Source organism: the organism of the source record quoted next, unplaced genomic scaffold (assembly GCF_019419815.1).
Source record: "Pyrus x bretschneideri cultivar Hongxiangsu unplaced genomic scaffold, Pyrus_bretschneideri_v1 Contig11, whole genome shotgun sequence".
In the NCBI taxonomy this organism is placed as follows: domain Eukaryota; kingdom Viridiplantae; phylum Streptophyta; class Magnoliopsida; order Rosales; family Rosaceae; genus Pyrus; species Pyrus x bretschneideri.
Window position 1 is genome coordinate 409,124 of NW_025999402.1, and position 18,607 is coordinate 427,730.

Below are 18,607 nucleotides of genomic sequence, written 5' to 3' on the forward strand. Positions count from 1 at the left end.
ACCCCCTTAATCCTCCGAAATCCAAATACCATCCAATTGTTAGGAGTCCAATTCCTCCAAATTTCGGAATTGGATTCCAAAATTTATGTGGGACCCACTAAGTGTAATATTATAATTGGTTGACTATTTGTTTAAATTTCTAATCTTGTACTATTATATTAGTGTATCAGCCATGTTCCGCAATGCTAAAAAAATCTCTCCCAAGTTCCGGTGGAATTGCACAACCCCATATAATTTAGTAAAATTTTAGTAACACTAAACACAGTAAATTTTGCATTACTCATGTTTTAACAAAATGACTAAAATATCTGAACGGAAAATGTGTGCTTTGTAAAAGTTGGGTTTCAAAGTTGAACACCCTCGTCTAGTCTCCCTCTCTCACACTAAAACCTCTCTCTCTCTCTCTCTCTCTCTCGATGTTTATAAATTTGAGAAGCCAAACTGTTGCCTTTTTGGTTTTACGAGGAACGCCCCCAAATTCCCCGGCATTCTTCTCTTCTCCTCTTCCCAGCTAACCAAAAGATCTAACCAAAAGATGCAAACAAGCAGGAGCCCGCGCACATCAGGCCTTTGGCTTCTCTGACTTGTCTCTTACCTTCTTTACCTGATCGACAACGAAAGCTCCACAAAAGAATTAGGGCTCTCCTTCCAAGTTTTCAACCTTCCGCAATTTTACCATCCTCTCCTCTGGGTTCATTTCTGTAAGCATTCCATTTCCCCAGTAAACCCAAAAACCCAAAATTTCTACTTTTTTTTAGTTTCTGTAAATATACTGTTGTGCTTGTTTTAATTATTGATTTGTGACATAAATCCCATTTCTAATCAACAATGCGATTGACAGTACGTCCATGAAATCACTCGGTCCTTATGATTCTCTCTCTCTCTCTTTTTGTTTTATTGCCGCACTATTTTTGTGAAGCTCTGTTTTTTTCCGTTTCTGTTCCTCATTTGTTTATTACACCGTTGTTGTCTCTCTAATGACCAAGATCTTGTGACTCCTTCCCTATATTACAAAACCCAAACCTCAAATTCCCCAGATAAAAAAAGCTTCTGGATTCCAGTCGTTTCTCATCATTCTCTCATATCTTGGTTCTCAAAGTCCAAATCTTTATGTTTCCCATGTAAAACCAGCGCCAAACTTGACAAAAGGTAACCTTTTGTGACATTTTATTTGGATTTGATCCGTGGCTAAAGATCTCAAAAAAGGCCAACCCTTTGGTCCCTGTTCTGGTTCTTGTTTAATCTCTTCTCCTCCTCCTCCCTCTGTAAAGGCTACCTCCATGCTTGTAAAGAAGTTTCCTCCTCCAAAAGGATGAACCTGGCCTATTCTCTCTCTGTCTTTCTGTCTCTCTGTCTCTTTCTCTCTCTCATTTATTAATTACCACAAAAATCATTTTCTCTAATATTGTAAGTTTTTCTTTTTTCTTTTAATTTTAATTTCATTTCTTCAAGCTTACGTTGATTCCGAAGCTGTCTCCATATCTCCTGCAACTGGGTTTTTTTTATATTGCCGTTGAATGCTCCAGCTGACACTAATTTAACCTTCGTTTTCCTCTTGCCGGAAATATGTGTCAATATATTATATTATTTTTCGTTTGATTCAGCACCCCTTTTGTTTTTCTTGACGACTTTCACTTCCCTAATCATATTTTTTTCTTAATAAGTAAATTATTAATGTGTTTTTAGATTCGGATTATCCTAACCCACCTACTAAACTCGCCTTCCTCTCCATCCAGATTTTCAGAGTTGTGGATTGGATTTTGGTCCGGTGACTGGACGGCGGAGCAATGCGGACTGACGGAGGGAAGATTTCCAAGGTACCCGATTCATCTTTTGGCCATTAATTTTTTCGTTTATCGTAAATTTGTAATAGATAGGGTGCTTGTAACCGAAATCGAAACAGAAATTAAAATCCGATATCCGAATTGTTTTGTTACAGCCCTCGTGGCCGAAAGCAGTGGCGAGGAAATGGCTCAACATACCAAACAAAGGGGACGATTTTCATTCCGATTACTCTCCGAAATGTAAGATTTCGGTATTTATTTTCCGGCCTTTTCATTTTTCGTGGTGTCTCGTTTCGTATCGGGTGTTTTCGGCGGTTTCCGAACTGAAGTTGTTTGTTTGTTTGGTTGTTGTGTCAGACGAGACTGGGAGAAGGAAGAGCTGCTCGGACCAAGACCGCTATGTCATCGTACCGGACGATTTTTCAGGTAATTTTACCATGCAACGGCACTGTACAAGTACTTGGTGCACCTTTGGCTCACATGCGCCCTGATATCCTCTGAGCCGTCCGATCCACGGCTTTTGTTATTAGTTTTGATTAGACACGAACTGGGTCATGATGGGCTCCCCTTGATTCTGGTTGGGTCCCCATGGGATAATACAGAGGTAATTCTGGTTGGGCCACGTGGACGGTGAAGGATGTTAGGATGTTGGAGTTCGGAGTTATTGTGTTGCAGTAACATGAACTGTAACTAGGTGTTCGTTGCCGTATGCTTTCTCAAAGAAATTAAGCATTTTTAATTTTGGGTTTTAGTTGGATTAATCTTATTTTATTTCATTTTTCTTATAAGATGGGTGTACCTTGGTGGGGAAAACAACACATAGACCAGGTTTTGGGATGGAGCCACCAACTTTCACTAATGATCTCAATCTCAAGTAAGTTCTATATTATGATAGTGTAAGTGTCGTCTTCTAGAGCATAACTACGTAAGTTTTATATATTGTGTAAATGAAGACTTTTAGGGCATAAATATGTGGTAAGTGAATACCTATAAATAATTGGTAGTGCATAAACCCCCTTATACACACCATTGAATGCGTCAAATGGACCACTAATGTGTTACTTAGTGTCACTCAATGAATAATGATGACAGCATTTTCATCTGTTTATGCTATAGCCGGACTTGCTTACGTAAGTAATTGCCAGCCAATTGCAACAGTCACATACATACTTAGGTCAATAAATACGCGGCCGTAAACTTTTCTTAGATTGTGTGGTGTTCATAATTTTCTTGCAAAAATATAGGGCCTTTTCTTTTTGAAACAATGATTCTCTTCACACAAGTTTTTGTCAGACTAGACTTATCGAAGTTGTTTATATATTTAGAATGTTCGTGGGGACATGGAATGTTGGAGGGAAATCACCCCACGAGGACTTGAACTTGAGGGAGTGGCTGAGGTCCCCTACTCCCGCGGACATCTATGTTCTTGGGTAAGTCTTTGCTTTGCATCTCTCTCCCTCTCAATTTGCATTCCAAATTAGACTCCTTTCTTGTTTTTTGCCTTGTCATTTGAATAATAATAGTCTTAACATTGAAAAGAAGAGTTTGTGCCAATCAATGGTCCAACCTATAATTTATACTTTTATTAGATCCAATCCAATATTCTTTTTATACTTGGGTTCTTGTTGCAAGTTTTAGTTACGTAGTATGCGGATAATATTTTCTTGTCAAACTGTTTATCTGATTATGATGTTAAAAAGTAATGCTAGAGAGCAACTATTTGGTCCAAATTTCGTAAACCATATGAAGTGTTGGTTGATGATTGAACTACTACTTAACTGTTGGTTAACGTGTGTATTTCCTGTTGGTAACATATCACATGATTTACAAATTTGATCTAAAAAATTGATTCATCTAGTATTACTCGATGTTAAATAATAGTTTACGAAGTAAATGATTTACATTTAGAATCTGAAAATATTTTATGTCAAATTATTTAAATGGGATTTTTTTTTTTTTCATTTTTTGTGTGTTTTAATTAGGTTCCAAGAAATTGTCCCTCTGAATGCCGGTAACGTATTGGGTGCGGAGGACAAGGCCCCTGCTGCCAAGTGGGTGACGCTTATTCGTGAAGCATTGAACAAGAATGACTCTGGACTTTCGCATTATTACAGCAATGCCACCCACACACAACATTCTTCACAGCTTGACCAGCAAGGCAAGCCTAGGCTCAGCTTCTCCGACTTGCTTTCTTTAGAAGACGAACTTAGCGATGCGGACTTTGAAAGACTTCTGAATTTGAATCCGGCATCGACTTCAAGTGGAGAAAACTCACCAGCCTCGCCATTGATGTGTCCATGGAAAGGCAATAGTCCAAGGCAAGGACATCGTTATTGCCTATCAGCAAGCAAGCAGATGGTTGGAATTTTTTTGTGCGTGTGGGTTCGTGCAGATCTTTGTAGACACATTAGCGACACGAAGGTGTCGTGCGTCGGTACAGGCATAATGGGATACCTTGGAAACAAGGTTAGTGAAATGTCAAAACACAAAACTATATCCACACGAACTGAACATATGATCAATGTACCACCATCTCTTTAACAGAAACGGGATCACCTGTGTAGTTCCGCATGGTTGGTCCAACTCCTATTGAAAAGATGGTCGATCACTTGAGATGATACAAATATATATGGTAGTGCACATATGACAACGTTGTAGTTGAGTTAGTCGCTCTTAGCTATATGATTTTTTGTGCAACAGGGTTCAATATCAATCAGCATGACGTTGCATGGAACAACATTTTGTTTTGTGTGTGCACATTTGACCTCTGGGGAGAAAGAAGGGGATGAGATGAGAAGGAACTCAGATGTCGTGGAAATCTTAAAGAAAACAAGCTTTTCTCATTCATGTAGAACAAGGGGACAACTGCTTCCTCCTGATAGCATTTTAGACCATGAGTAAGTCATCGAAACCTAACCTCTCTTATTTTTGTTCATTTAATTGTCAATAATTATAGATTACGGTTGTTTTAATTCGCCAATTAAGACAATTTTGCCTGTTTTTAATCTAATTCAGTAAGGTTATTTGGCTCGGGGATTTAAATTATCGGCTTGCAGCTGCTTGCTGCAGTGACACACATGAACTACTAAAGAGGCACAATTGGCAGGCACTTTTAGAGAAGGATCAGGTAAGATACTAACGTAAGTTCGTTCTACTGTAACGTCTCGAATAAAAAAGGAATTGTTGGCATTTTGAATCTTACGCTCGGATTTGGTTGTTTCTTGGCAGCTAATTTTAGAGCAGCAAGCCGGCCGAGTGTTTAAAGGGTGGGAGGAAGGGAGGATATATTTTGCTCCAACCTACAAATACCTAGCAAATTCTGATCATTACGTCGCCCAATCTTCCAACTCCAGAGAGAAGAGACGCACTCCTGCTTGGTAAGATTCCAATCAGTTTTCCTATGAGCTTATGACTAATTACATCAAATTTTATCACGCATTTCATCGAGGTTATTGAAATGAGGAGCAAGCAAGGTAGTGATCACCTTACACAAAACTTATAGTGTAATTATATATTTTGTATGAATTTTTAATTACATTCATAAGCGAGACCCCGTTTTACCTGTATGAGAGATAAGATCAGTTATATTAAACATTAAGATCACTCATCGACAATGTAGTCCGTAAATGAAGTACATCAGGTAGTAGTGTAGTCATTGAAAATATATTCTAGACTACGCATTTAGTTGGACCTAAACTATTGCTACTTAAGGACAATCAACTTTACTAAGCTTCTATTTTCAATTAGGGTAATCATCCTTTTAGTCCTATAACCGACCTGGCAAACTTTATTGAATCAGTGTTGACTCCAGGCTGCAGTTCCGGATTTGTTTAAATGATTTTTCAAATTGTTTTTATTAGTACTGACTTTTTCACGTTTTCTATTCAATTGAATTAATCCAAAGAAAGCTTAACTTTTACGTGCTATATTAATTTTTTTCTAAAATTGGTGTTGCCGGTGGTGGGATTTAACTGTTTAAGCATCATTAAGCTGGGACCATTACTGTGAGAGCAGAGAGAAAATAAATAATTAAATAAGATATCACTTTCTATTAAGTAATTATCAATTTTGTTCACATGAAACCGATATTATTTTTTGGTCATCATTTATGTTTTAGATTAATAGTTTAATTTAGGAGTCGGCAGGTGAAAAATGGACCCGTTTGCTTCATCTGGTTAAAAAAAATTGAACATGTGACTTGTAAAGACCGCCATGTCTGTATTTTCATATTCAAAACAAGTTGCTTTTATTTAAACCTTTGCTACTGCGGACGTCGGCATAGCCGCGTTGATTAGAGCAGCGATGCTCTCTTCTGCACTCAAGTTTGAATATATTTTTCTGCAGTTTTAAATTAGTTTAAGATATAATCTCTTGTATGAAAAATTAAAAAGAAAAAGCCTTTGGTAGTTTCTTTTTTTTCCTCTAGAAACCAACACGATCCTGAAAAACTAAGTTTAGGGTGCCCAGTAGCGTTCATAACATCTGCTTTGTTCTAATTTCGCACTTCCATACGCTGAGTTTATGTTTGTTGTAGACGCAGTTACAATCAGTAAATGTGACACAAATAGTTATGTTCGATCTTATATTCTTAAGTTTAGTTCGGAAAAGAAGCTAATGTGGTTTGATATATTGGCAGGTGTGACAGGATTTTATGGAAGGGGGAAGGGCTTAAACAAATGTGTTACATGAGAGGGGAGTCGAAGTTCTCAGACCACAGACCAGTTTATTCGTTGTTTTCGGTCCGATTAGACTGGGCTGCCAAGAAAAAGCCCAACTCTTGCGTGCTCAAGTCATCAGCCAAAGTGCAGGCAGAAGAGCTTTTGCTGCTCACCAGAACCAAAAGCGTAGACACCATCTCAAGGTTCTGATTTAATTACTGCCAAACACAGCCCACATTTTTGAAGGCCAAAAGCAGAAGCAGAAGCAGCCAGCCAACCAATGTACAAATTTACAGCTAGTTGTTGTGTAATGCGTTTGGTTCTGACTGACTGACAAAAGCAGAAGCTGATGTTTCTGGCTTTTTTTGGCAGTTGTTGGGACTGAAATATTAAGCTCTCCAAGGCATGCTTAAATTTTTGAAGGCATGATGATGATGAAGTTTGAGTTGGTAGTGGAGCAGAGAAGCAGAAGCACACAAGCTGCTAAGGACTGGGGAAAGTGGAGATGGTGAGTGAAAGCAGCTTCTGTGAAAAGCTGAATTGTAAGTGGTTAATCAGCTTTTTGCAGAAGAATGCATCTTTGTTTGAGATTAAGTAGGGGGAGAGGGAACAGAGAGAGGAGGTTTATTAGAAGTTGAGATATGTAGAAAAAAGGACAGTTTTGAATGAATGTTTCTGTTAAGGAACTGGGGGTAGTGGCTTTGTAGTAGTGTCTTTGCTCCCCATATTGTTTGCTCTTGCAATTTACCAGTGAAACCCTTTCATATTTCCGACTTATTTTTGGGTAATGGCTCTGTTAAAATTTGATTTCATAAATCTCACCGAGTCATATATTCTATTTATAAAGAGTAATTTTTAGTAGTAATTACTGTGTCACCAACGGAATAGAAATAGAGTCGGTCTAGCCGTATTAAACTCACGAACTTTGAAGCGCTATATCCCCATCCAACTTCACAAAACACCACAATCTGCTTTGTTGTGAAGAATCTTTGTAGAGGCTATGACTAACGGCTCAAACTCGAATGTTTGAGTGATGACTGTTGTTGAGAGCTGAGGTAGTGATTTTTTGTGTTTCTTGTAATTTTGTTGCATTACAAAGGACTATAAAGAAACTCAACGTTTGTTAAAAATGACTAACAGCATTGCTTTTTAGCTAACTCTTAACAATGTCTTGTGTTATAACTTAAATACATTAATAACAATACGATGTGAATTAAAAATAATAAAAGAAAAAAAGTGAATTAGTAACAACTAGATCCACACAATAGTATATGGAACTTTGAGAGCCAAGGCAAATGCCCACCAAGATGGTAATGGAAACACTTTGGACCAATTATTTCCACCCAATTTTGTTAGCAAGTCCATTATAAGGAAAATAAATTAGTGTGTCAGAAACATGGTCGATACATCAAGTGTCATAATACAATAGGTTGAAATTTTTTTTTCCAAGTTTCAACCAATTATATTATTACATTTGATGTATCTAGACCGTGTTCTTGGCACATTGAAAAATCTTTCCCATTATACTTAGGGTCATACCCTTTCATTGGCCACCAATTATAAGCTTCATATTCCCCCCCTTAAGCCTTAATATAGTAGGTAGAGTTAGATGTTTCAATTTCATCAACAATTATCTAAAGTAATGGAGGAGATGCTTCCAATTCCAATCAAAGCTCGAATGTCTATTTTAAGGTGCATGGTCATAGTGCTACTACTCACCAAAGCATTTTTCCTCCCATAAAATTAAATAATTCCCAAAAATACAAAGAATACATTTCCCTAGCTGGGACAACCTTTTTTCTTACAAATCTAATGAGATCTGGATAAGTGTCACGTATTTACAACTCAAGCCACCATCATAGCATGGTACGTGCCTATCGTTACTATGGGATATTGTTATAATGCATACAATGCTATATATAAAAAAACTTGCAAGTATTCTTGTATTCTTAACATCATCAAAAAAATTTCAGATGTAAAAATAATGATTTGCTCGTACAATATAAGTTGTTCAAATACTTCTAAACTTCAACTTCCAACTGAAGCTCAGTCCAACCGGTTTCAGAACGGTTCGTGTCCCAATGCCACGTGTACGGCCCTGATGCAATTTCCACGCATAGTGATCGTGCAGGGCACTCACATCATCTTGGATTCTGTTTTTCCCTCGACTGCAAAATCCAAGTCCCTCTCACTGTCAGATCTGACCAAGATCTCCGTCCTTACATTATCCGGCGTGTTCTCCGGCCACTTAGGCGCCGGGAAGTTCATCGTTCACCGTCTACGGATCCCACTGTCAGGTTTGCATTGAAAATACCGCTGCTTTTGATGATGCGTTACAGAGTAGGGTCTTAGGGTTACGAGTTTCGCTTCCTGTTTAGCTTTTAAGTCCCTGTTTGATTGCATTGCTATTAACTAAGCAATTTTCGATTCTGGGTTTTCAAAAAGTGATAATCTTTGCATGTAGAAGTTCGATTTTCGCTTCGTTTTCGACATTTTCTCGGTTGCCAAACAGAGCATGACTGATATTTGTAGTGGATCATTAATTAATTGTGTTTATACTTAATTAATTGGGTTTACAGATTTACTGATTTGTTTAATCTTGTTTGGCAGATAAATTAAGTGCAGAAAGTTTGATCTTGGAATTGGAATGTCAATGTGCATTGTTGGTGGTATTAGATTTGTATATAGGAGTGTAAATAGTTGTTCAACCAGGTCCCTGGCAATTGCAAAAGCCCCGGCGGAGTGGAGTTTGCAGTGAATCAACAAAAATGGTAGGTTTGATGTCTCCTTAACGAAGTTTGGCTTTTGAGATTGGATCTTTGCATGTGTTTTTAGCAATGTGCTTTTGTTATTCGTTTGGATGTTAGGTTTTCGAATGCATATGTGTTCTAAGTTTTAGTTCTCATAGTGGTTGATGTGTTTCTCTTTCAATTTAAGGTTGTTAGTATTAGTTTGGTATTTAAAACCAAAATAGAGATTTGAATTTGCTTATTTTCGTATATGTAAATTAGTTACGTAGTGAAGTTGTCTTTCTGAGTAGTATTTGTGACAGTCTTTTCAGAATCAGGGACTTTGGATGGCAAAGGGTACTGGGTGTTTAAACAAAGGTGAGGCGCTGTATGATAATTCTTCTAGAATTGAGCCTAAGCGTTCTCATCAGTGGTTCATGGATGGTCCTGAAGTAGGGCTGTTCCCCAACAAGAAACAGGCGGTTGAAGTTCCGCACAGCAATCTGTATTCGGGAATGTTAACTGCGAATGTTTTTCCGTGGGGAAATGTTCCTAGTTTTCAATCATTCTCTGGCCATTTCACTGAAAGGCTATTTGATTCTGAAACAGACCGTGCTGTGAATTTTGATGAAAGGAGCATTCCGTCTGTTGGAATGGAAAAGATGAATTTGGCTAGTAAAGTTAGTGAGGATTTATTTGGGAATGACTCCTCATTTGGTCTATCTATGTCCAATACACTAGAAGATCCTAGATCCAGTCCTAACTACGGTGGATTTAGAAAAGTCAAAGTTAGCGAGGTAAAGGACTCTGAGAATGTCATGCCTGTTTCAATCGGACAAGATTATGTTCAGGCAGATAATGATGCTGTGTTGGCAGCTCACGCTTACAAGTCTGACAAAAACTCAGCATCCACCGGCCTCATTTATAAGAAGGAGGATGACAACTTCATATCCATGAGTGATACCTACCGCAGGGCAGATAACAGCTTCATTTCAATTGGGCAACCTTTTAACGAGGGGGATGAAAGCATATTGATTGGTCAATCATACAAGGAGAGAAATAACACCCTATCAGCGCGTCAGACATTCAACAAAAGTGACAATAATATCATTTCTATCGGCCAAACCTACAATAAGGCAGAGGAAAGTACCATGTCAACGGGTCATTTCTACTATAAAGGGGAAGAGAGTACTATATCCGTTGGTCATGCCTACAGCAAGGGTGACAACAATATGTTATCGATTGGTCACTCTGATGATAAGCGTGAGAGTACTATCATATCCTTTGGCAGATGTGATGACGATGATGCAATTACCTCTGCAATCTCTGGTTATGAGCTTCTGATGGGTCAACCTTTTTTTAAAACAGAAGCTGTGAATGAGAGAGAGTTGGGCAAATCAAAGTCCTGTGTCCTTGTCAATATACCTCATATAACTGCTGGAAATGAAAATGTTTTGAAAAAGAAAGTTGAACAGAAAACGTCTAAGAAGGTTCCCCCAAACAACTTCCCATCAAATGTTCGAAGTTTATTGTCAACGGGTATGCTGGATGGAGTTCCTGTAAAATATACAGCCTGGTCACGGGAGGTAAAAATCCTTGTCCTCATGCATTCATTTTCAGGTTAGGCTATAATTGGTGACACATATATTCTTCATATGCATTTTAGAAGGAGCTGCAGGGTGTGATCAAAGGTTCTGGGTATCTATGTGGCTGTCAGTCGTGCAACTTCTCAAAGGTGAGTTTGTTCTGTTTTTTTTCTTTTTTCTTTTTTCATATTGAAGGCCAATTTGGTGATCCATTCGAATCAACAATGCATATTAGGTAATCAATGCATATGAATTTGAGCGTCACGCTGATTGCAAAACAAAACACCCGAATAATCACATATATTTTGAGAATGGCAAAACTATATATGGGATTGTTCAAGAGCTCAGGAGCACACCGCAGAATATGCTGTTTGAAGTTATTCAGACTATTATTGGTTCGCCTATCAATCAGAAATCCTTCCAGCCTTTGGAAAGGTGATACACCATTTGACACTCCAAATTTTCCCATTTTTCTGGTATGCTTGTTTTATGCTACGAATGTTTCTTCTCATGTTTGCTCTCTTTCTCCATGTCAGAATCCTTTTTGGCAGCAACACGTGAACTTCAGCGTATATATGGCAAGGAAGAGGGAAAGCAACTTTCATGAAGCAAGCTTGTTCGGAGGCCGGACCATCTTTTGTTTTGTGAATACAAGTAATCGTTTTTGGCTGTTACTTGCTACTCACTGACGGTGACTTCCTCACTAACGCAATGGCTCAGGGTAGTTATGTCAAGGACAAGTAGTTCTTGTAAATCTTTGAGACGAACCTTATGCCAGACTAGAACCTCCGTTTTTAGTCGTTTGACATATGGTGACGGGTTGTAGTTTGTATTTTGTAACAGTCTTGAAGGAAATGAAATTTTAAGATAATTTAGTACTTGCTTTCTGAAAGATTTTTGGTCGTTCTTATTGTTATTATGCAAACTGATGTAAATAGATAGACCAACGAGAAACCTAAAACATCACTACAACAAAATTGATCTTCGGCATGACCGATTAAACACTAGTCACAAGCAGGGCCTGAATTAGTGACCAACTTTGCTAACCGATCTCCAGGGTTCACGTTGCTCGGTGAAATTTGTTTAGGCTATGTTCGTGTGAGAGATATATAGATATTGGATTCCCTTTGTTTTCATTTCCATCTCCTTGCATTTCATTTACAAGATGGTGCGATTGTGATGACCTCGAGAGCTTTTTCATCTTGTGCTTGCTTCGTTGCCGTTAATTCATCTCCGATTGTTTTTTCCGGGGACTCGTGATCTTGGCTTTACCCCATACAACGAGATATAGGCCGGCGATTATGACCACAGCACCCAGCAGCCTGTAAAACGATCAAATCATAGTAGTTTAGAGTATCGTTTTGTGACAAAAGTTTACATAAAGCATGCAAGCAAGAGTGGTAATTTGTGAAGGATGTAACATGATGGATTACCTTCCAAGAAACATTTGCTCACGCAGGATGAAGGAGCTCATGACAGCAACAATAACCATGCTCAGGGGACTGAATGCTGTCACAAACACAGGGCCTCTGTATTTCATTACTACTCCTTGAATGTAATAAGCTAGTCCTGAACAGAATATTCCCTGCATGGATATTGGGTAAATAAAAAGACCATAAGAATTTAGGGAAATATGCACAAGTACAACAATTACAAACTTTGGAAAGAAAAAAAAAAAAAGCTAGAAGAACACTAGACATACAACTAATCGACACTAAACCATGGTAAAAGTACGTATTGACATATGGGTCATGCGCAACCCATGAGCACAGGAGAGAATTTCTCCAACTCAATTAGAAGTGAATTTTTCTCACACTGTAACTAGCTGCCAATAATTTTGTATCCCATTTTATGGACCAGACGGCAGCATTTCCCCTTTCCATCACCAATGCTGCAGCAGTTCCTTCCAGTGTGCCCAACGCACATATCCAAGCGGAAAGGGAGAGCTCAGCTGGGTACGTTTTCAGTGTGATTGCCTGCAGAGACAAATTTTTCACCGTATTTTTAAGAAGATTCTCGTCAAATAATGCACGTTCGATATTTTTCAACGTACTATACCCATCATGTATTTTAGTACCATCAACCAATCGTAAGATGTGAGGAAACTTAAATTTATGAAACAATAACCTGTAGAATCATGAAACAAGCCCAGCAGAAGCAGCCGGCTGTAATCATTAGGGAACCCTTGATCGAATCTTGGAGGCTAGTAGCGGCACTTGTATGCTGTTCATGGCTAGGTCTGGTCCAAAATAAATGCAAAAGTGGACCCTTTACGAGGGTCATGATCATGGCACCTGCAACGGTTGCTACAGTTCCAACCAACTTACTTTGGCTCCGGATGCTTTTCAATTTCACTTTCTCAAGCCTGAGAGTAAACGATAACGAGTTGTTATGTGTATCCCAACCCCAAAAAAACTAGACATTTCACAAAAATAATTTCGGCGAAAAAGAGAAATACTTTTTGCATATTAGCATACGTTACCTAAGAACCCAAGCCATTACAAAAGTAAGGGCGGGAAGAATATTGCACATAGCTGCTGCAAACGGTTGCTGTTGTGTACTTCATTCCCATAAAGTACAGATTTTGGTCCAGAACTGGCCTGCCAAAGAGATAGATAGATATATAATGATTTACAAGAAATTAGGAGAAACCTTGCACAACAAGAAAGCAATTAGAAGCATTACTCCAGCAAACCGAGCAGCATTATCTTGATGAAGATCGAAAGCGTCATCTTCGGTCTCACTTTTCTGCTCAAGAATAACAAACGCCCTTTAGTAACGAGAGTCACACAACACAACTTCTAAGGTGGTGTTTTGGGTGCATGAGAGAGAGAGAGAGAGAGAGAGAGAGAGAGAGAGAGAGAGAGAGACTTGTCCAGTATGACGGCGAAAGGAGCAACGACAGCAGTGGCAACAACGTGGCGGTAGACAACGAGCACGTAGTTACTCATCCCCTGGTTTAGTGCTGCCTTAGAGAGAATATCCATGCCGGCAAGCCCAAATTGCAAGAAAACAACGGCAAAGAAAGGCTTGGCAGCCTTCATTGTTTCGACTATGCTCATTGTGCTCTGGAAACTTCAACTGTAAAATATGTACACACTTCTCTTCTCCTGCATGAAAAAACTTATGAAACTATATTCCTTTTTATATAGAAACTTTTGTTTACACAAACCCTAAAGATTCCCAGGGACTTAAAAATACAGGGAATCTACTAACCTATTGAAATGTTAATATTTGTCGAAAACCCTTCATATTCGATATGAGTGAGTTTTTGTGATTTACTTAGGAACTACTAATTGAACAAATAATACAGCTTAAAGATACCTTGTTAGTGCCCTCGAATTAAGTATTACGGTATCTTTGCATGGGTTTTGGTCACCGCTGATCAAGCGGAGTTCCTTTTTTTATAGATGTCCAGGGAAAGTGGTTTTAGATAGTTCGACGAACCCTACTGTTGAATCCGTGTACACAAATTCCCTCTATCTCTACATGAATTATTAGATAAAAAAAGCGAAAGTATAGTGACACAATATTGTTGCGCACTTGAAAACACACAATCACCTTTTGCTTTTACGTTAAAATGACGGAAGAAAAAGCGTAATAGAATTCATTTCGATTGGATTCCCTTATTCTGGTATACCAGGGATGGTTGATTCTCAATCTAACCTATGTAATGGTCTCGAATTTGTTTCTCGATCGCGTAAATTCTGAGCTACTAACACCAGATGCACCAACTGTTTTCACCAAGTTTATTCATCCGATGATGTATCTGTATGCATGTTAATATCAAAGTAAATAAAAATTAAAGTGGGATTTGAATAAATGGTGGACAAACACATTATTTGATAACAAAAGTCGGTGAAAACATTATTCGATTGGATTCCCCTATTATGGTATACCTAGGATGGTTGATTCTCAATCTAACCTATGTAATGGTCTCGAATTTGTTCCCGATTGCGTAAATTTTGAGCTACTAACACGAGATGCACCAACTATTTTCACCAAGTTTATACATCTGATGATGTGTCTGTACACATGTTAATATCTTACTTATCAAAAGTAAATAAAAATTAGAACGGAATTAGATTTGAATAAATGGTGGACAAACACATTATTTAATAACGAAAGTTGGTGAGAACATGAGATGTGCTCGCATTACTCAGTTGGAGGTAGCACTGCAAGTATATATAAATATATACACACACACATAATGTTTGATAATGTGTGAAATATTGGTAACTGAAGAAAAGGCCAGTTTTACAGTCAAAAACTATGAATATCCAAAGTTCCCACTATTCATTGTTTTTTACAAACTTTAAGCAATGGGCTTGTTTCCTTGTGCTTTAGCATGATTCATCTGTTGACTGGGCACTACTATTATTAAGCTAAATGGCTAAACAAACTCCTATCTGGAACCCATTTGATCATTTAGTTTAGAGAATGTGGGTCCTTGTGCCACTCAACAATTATGGGGAGTACTGTGTATGATACTCAGGTGTATGCACCGTGGCCAATTGACATACATACAATAGATTTAGGTTCAAATCTTCTGCTTATTTCAGAGCATTTCTAACAATATCAATCTATGATGGAATACGATTTGACACAAGGTGACATAAAATCATCAACAGTTGAATAGATCCAATTCCGTTATTTTAGACTCTCTCTGTTCGGTTTTTACACTCCATAATTAATTGTCTTAAGTATATTAGGAATTATAGACTTGGAAGATTTAGTGGTTTTTCCAACTAGAGTGGTTTTCTCAATTGGAGTTGTTTCCCCAATTGAAGTTTGTTTACCCAATTTATTGTTTTCCCAATTAGAGTTAGTTTCTCAATTGGAGAAGGATTCATAACTAGATTCCAATCAGAATTAGTAATCCTTACTTAAAAAGACCTTTATATGTTTATATAAAGGGGCTATTGCACTAGTTTTGAATTGATGCAAAACAATAAGTTGTATAGCACTGAAGGAGTCAGAGTGAGAGAAAAGCAAAGTGTGTGCAAGAGAAAAGAAAAAAAGATAAAGAGTGTAATTTTTTGTTCTTGTTCTTTTAGGTTTTTGGTCAAGTATTAATTCTAGAGATTTGGTAAGATTATCCATTGTACTCATTATCGATATCGTAAAAAATTGTTGTTTCTGCCCCACAGACGTAGGCACATATAGCCGAACTACGTTAATTCGTGGTGTGATTTGTCTTAGTATTTTGTTTTCGATTTCTCGAGTTTTGTTCTGTTTTTCCCATTCTTAAACGCAATAATCACAACACTGTGATCCAAGAAAATTATGCTAACCTACCGTTTGATATAATTCAATAGTGAAGGAGAAAATAAAACAATAAAAGTTAAATGGCCTCATTCTTTGGATTAAAACGAGATTCTAAGTTCAAATTTTCTGCTTATCCCAGAGCATCTCCAAGACTCCAACTATACTAGTATATGAATGCGTAACATTCTTCATAACAAAACTTGAATACAAGTTGACACAAGGAGACGTAAATTAATCAGCAATTGAATTAGATTTATAAGTCAGGTTCTTCTGGACTCTATGATTCAAGGAAATTGTCATCACCTACCATTTGATCTAATCCAATGGTGCAAGAGAAAGGAAAACAACAAAAGTTAATGACCTCATCCATTGGATTAGATCGAATGGTAGGTGACTACAATTTTCCTGGACCATAGGGTGCAGGAGAACATGATTATTAGATTTATATCCCAATTTGGTGATATATGATTGATTCTGTTTGATGTAAATACACCCACTAGCAAAGTGATTTTCTCAGTATGGAAAAGAATTTCCTCCTAATTTTTCCAGTAGGGTTTGTTCATAGATCTCAAGAATAACAAGCTCTTGAGTGATCAGTATATTTGTGGCTAAAAATAGGTGACATCTGAGTAGGCAACGAAGAATCGGTTGGAATTTGATGGCAGGCAGACCAGCATTAGAATCCCTACAAGACCAGACATATGAGAGCGTACTACTGCAACTTTAATTGTTTATCTTTCCATTCACAAGTGCCACTATATATGAATATATGACAGCATCCATCCAGAATATGGGCCAAAGAGGAAATGACAGAAGTGGCCAGTGGAATCTGAGTAAGAGTGAGCCACAACAACGTGATTGCTGTTACCTTGGTTCAATCCCACTGAGGAAAAATTGTCTAATTTCTGAAAAAATACCCACCATCGAGGAGAAAACCACAGCCATGAAAAGCTTTGCTCTGTAATGGAGAGAATTTGTCCTATAACCGGGAATATCGCGTGACCAATTCACATTATGGAGAAAATCCGTCAAAATATAATTGAAATATATCTTCTTGGGTCTACAATATTCATGTGATTGGCCCATGTAATTGATCAATTAGAAGAATATGTGAAAGAATAATGAGAATGAGATGATAGGATAATCCGAGCTACCAACTGATTAGGCCAATCGTTCATTGAGCAATCACACAAAACTTATACAAGATGTTGAGAATAAATCCCAAGTTAATAGAGGAGGGACCTTGCATGGCTTATAATAAGATTCTAAAAGACGTTAGGCGCTAGTCAGACGGTGGGATGGGGCCTAGCGCCTAGGCGGGGCTTAAGCGGACGCTTAGGCGGATTAGGCAGATTTACGTAAATCTATTATATTTCGTGTAAATAAATGTCTGTTTATATTTAAACTGTATATAATTTCATCAAAAACTACAAAATAAAATGGCATATATATTATCAAGTATTGGAACATAATGAAAACATGGGGAACAAGTATATAATGTGTGTTCATTTAAGTATTCAATAAGTCTCTTACAATTTATTAGAAAAAATAAAATGCAAAATGAAAGTTAATAATTTTCTATCTAAGTGAGTCACAATCTAGGCGGGTGCCTAGGCGAATCAGGACGGGCTAGGCAGATGCATAGGCAGTCTAGGCGGGCGCCTCAGCAAGTATAGGCACCATTTCTTAATTTTCAAACGCCTAGGCATTAATCGGGACAGTGGCCAACGACCTAACGCCTAGGCGGGGCCTTGACGTCACTAGGCAGGGATTTTTAGAACAGTTAAGTTACTTCCCATATTATCAATTAATTTTATAATAAAACCTCATTTTTTTTTTTACTTTTCATATAATACTGGAACCACAACAAACCTAAGATAAGTAAGGTTACAAGGAAATCTAAACAGCTTGATAGGCAAGCTACAAGTTACAAGCAACACACCAAATCCATTCTTGGATTGTAAGATATATTTACCTGGTATGATCAATATATATACTATATATATCTGTAAATGAGGGGGTATATATCTCATTGTGTCACCGTCGTATATATGGATATTCTCTAGTCATGAAATGAGTTTTGTGGATAAAAAGGAGATACGTTAACGACAGGACAAAATATTTATCCACTTAATGAGCATATGACCCATTACTCGAAAGTTTTCTCCACATGGGAATATATATTTACTGACAATACAACAGATCACTCAGATCCCGTTTGGTATTGTTCTTTTGACCAAACTTGCTTTATTTTAAAATTAAGCAATAAAAAGGGTTTGATAAAAATAAAATATTCTGCTTATTTTTAAAGCAATGACCTCCAGACAGTAGTTTTTAGAAGCAGCTTATATATTGCTTTTAAAAGTTGCGTTTATATAAAGCAAAATGGAGCCTTTAATGATACTTTAAATTCATGTAATGTCCTCATTAATTTTTAAAAATTACATTATTTATCTTTTCTACACACATTCTCTCCATTTGAGAGCAAATTGACCACCTATCACTACATCAATTAACCACCATCATCACCAGCACCACTACCACAACTACAACTGCTGCCGCCACCACCACCACAGCAACTG

General features: G+C 37.6%; 3 protein-coding genes across 6 annotated transcripts; 2 read left to right on the forward strand and 1 right to left on the reverse strand.

Annotated features, from left to right (window-relative positions):
* Window positions 1-401: 401 nt before the first annotated feature.
* On the forward strand, window positions 402-7,227 carry LOC103965758 (type I inositol polyphosphate 5-phosphatase 8-like). Of its 3 annotated transcripts, none has more exons than XR_007254178.1 (12): window positions 402-701; window positions 1,737-1,817; window positions 1,940-2,024; window positions 2,142-2,210; window positions 2,574-2,658; window positions 3,110-3,214; window positions 3,767-4,250; window positions 4,485-4,681; window positions 4,800-4,911; window positions 5,013-5,161; window positions 6,421-6,724; window positions 6,815-7,227. XR_007254178.1 is itself a non-coding variant. In XM_009378834.3 (11 exons), the coding sequence occupies exons 2-11, from the start codon at window positions 1,788-1,790 to the stop codon at window positions 6,650-6,652; spliced, it is 1,548 nt and encodes a 515-aa protein (XP_009377109.3). In that variant the 5' UTR covers window positions 402-701; window positions 1,737-1,787; the 3' UTR covers window positions 6,653-7,227. The 3 variants fall into 3 exon arrangements, 1 of the variants encoding a protein (XP_009377109.3); XR_007254180.1 differs by lacking the exon at window positions 402-701 and adding an exon at window positions 750-1,149; XM_009378834.3 differs by having other exon boundaries at window positions 6,421-7,227.
* A 1,273-nt stretch (window positions 7,228-8,500) lies between these two features.
* LOC103965757 lies at window positions 8,501-11,635 on the forward strand. Of its 2 annotated transcripts, none has more exons than XM_018652010.2 (6): window positions 8,501-8,739; window positions 9,053-9,213; window positions 9,495-10,757; window positions 10,838-10,906; window positions 10,993-11,192; window positions 11,294-11,635. In XM_018652010.2, the coding sequence occupies exons 2-6, from the start codon at window positions 9,211-9,213 to the stop codon at window positions 11,316-11,318; spliced, it is 1,560 nt and encodes a 519-aa protein (XP_018507526.2). In that variant the 5' UTR covers window positions 8,501-8,739; window positions 9,053-9,210; the 3' UTR covers window positions 11,319-11,635. The 2 variants fall into 2 exon arrangements, with proteins under 2 accessions (XP_018507526.2, XP_009377108.2); XM_009378833.3 differs by having other exon boundaries at window positions 8,502-8,739; window positions 9,504-10,757.
* Window position 11,636: 1 nt separating this feature from the next.
* On the reverse strand, window positions 11,637-14,239 carry LOC103965756 (WAT1-related protein At2g37460). Its single transcript, XM_009378831.3, is given in 10 exon segments — window positions 11,637-12,024; window positions 12,027-12,079; window positions 12,191-12,342; window positions 12,572-12,733; window positions 12,885-13,122; window positions 13,240-13,301; window positions 13,303-13,357; window positions 13,443-13,505; window positions 13,629-13,867; window positions 14,082-14,239. Coding segments are annotated over 9 exon segments (1,089 nt in total). The 5' UTR covers window positions 13,820-13,867; window positions 14,082-14,239; the 3' UTR covers window positions 11,637-11,911.
* Window positions 14,240-18,607: the final 4,368 nt, after the last annotated feature.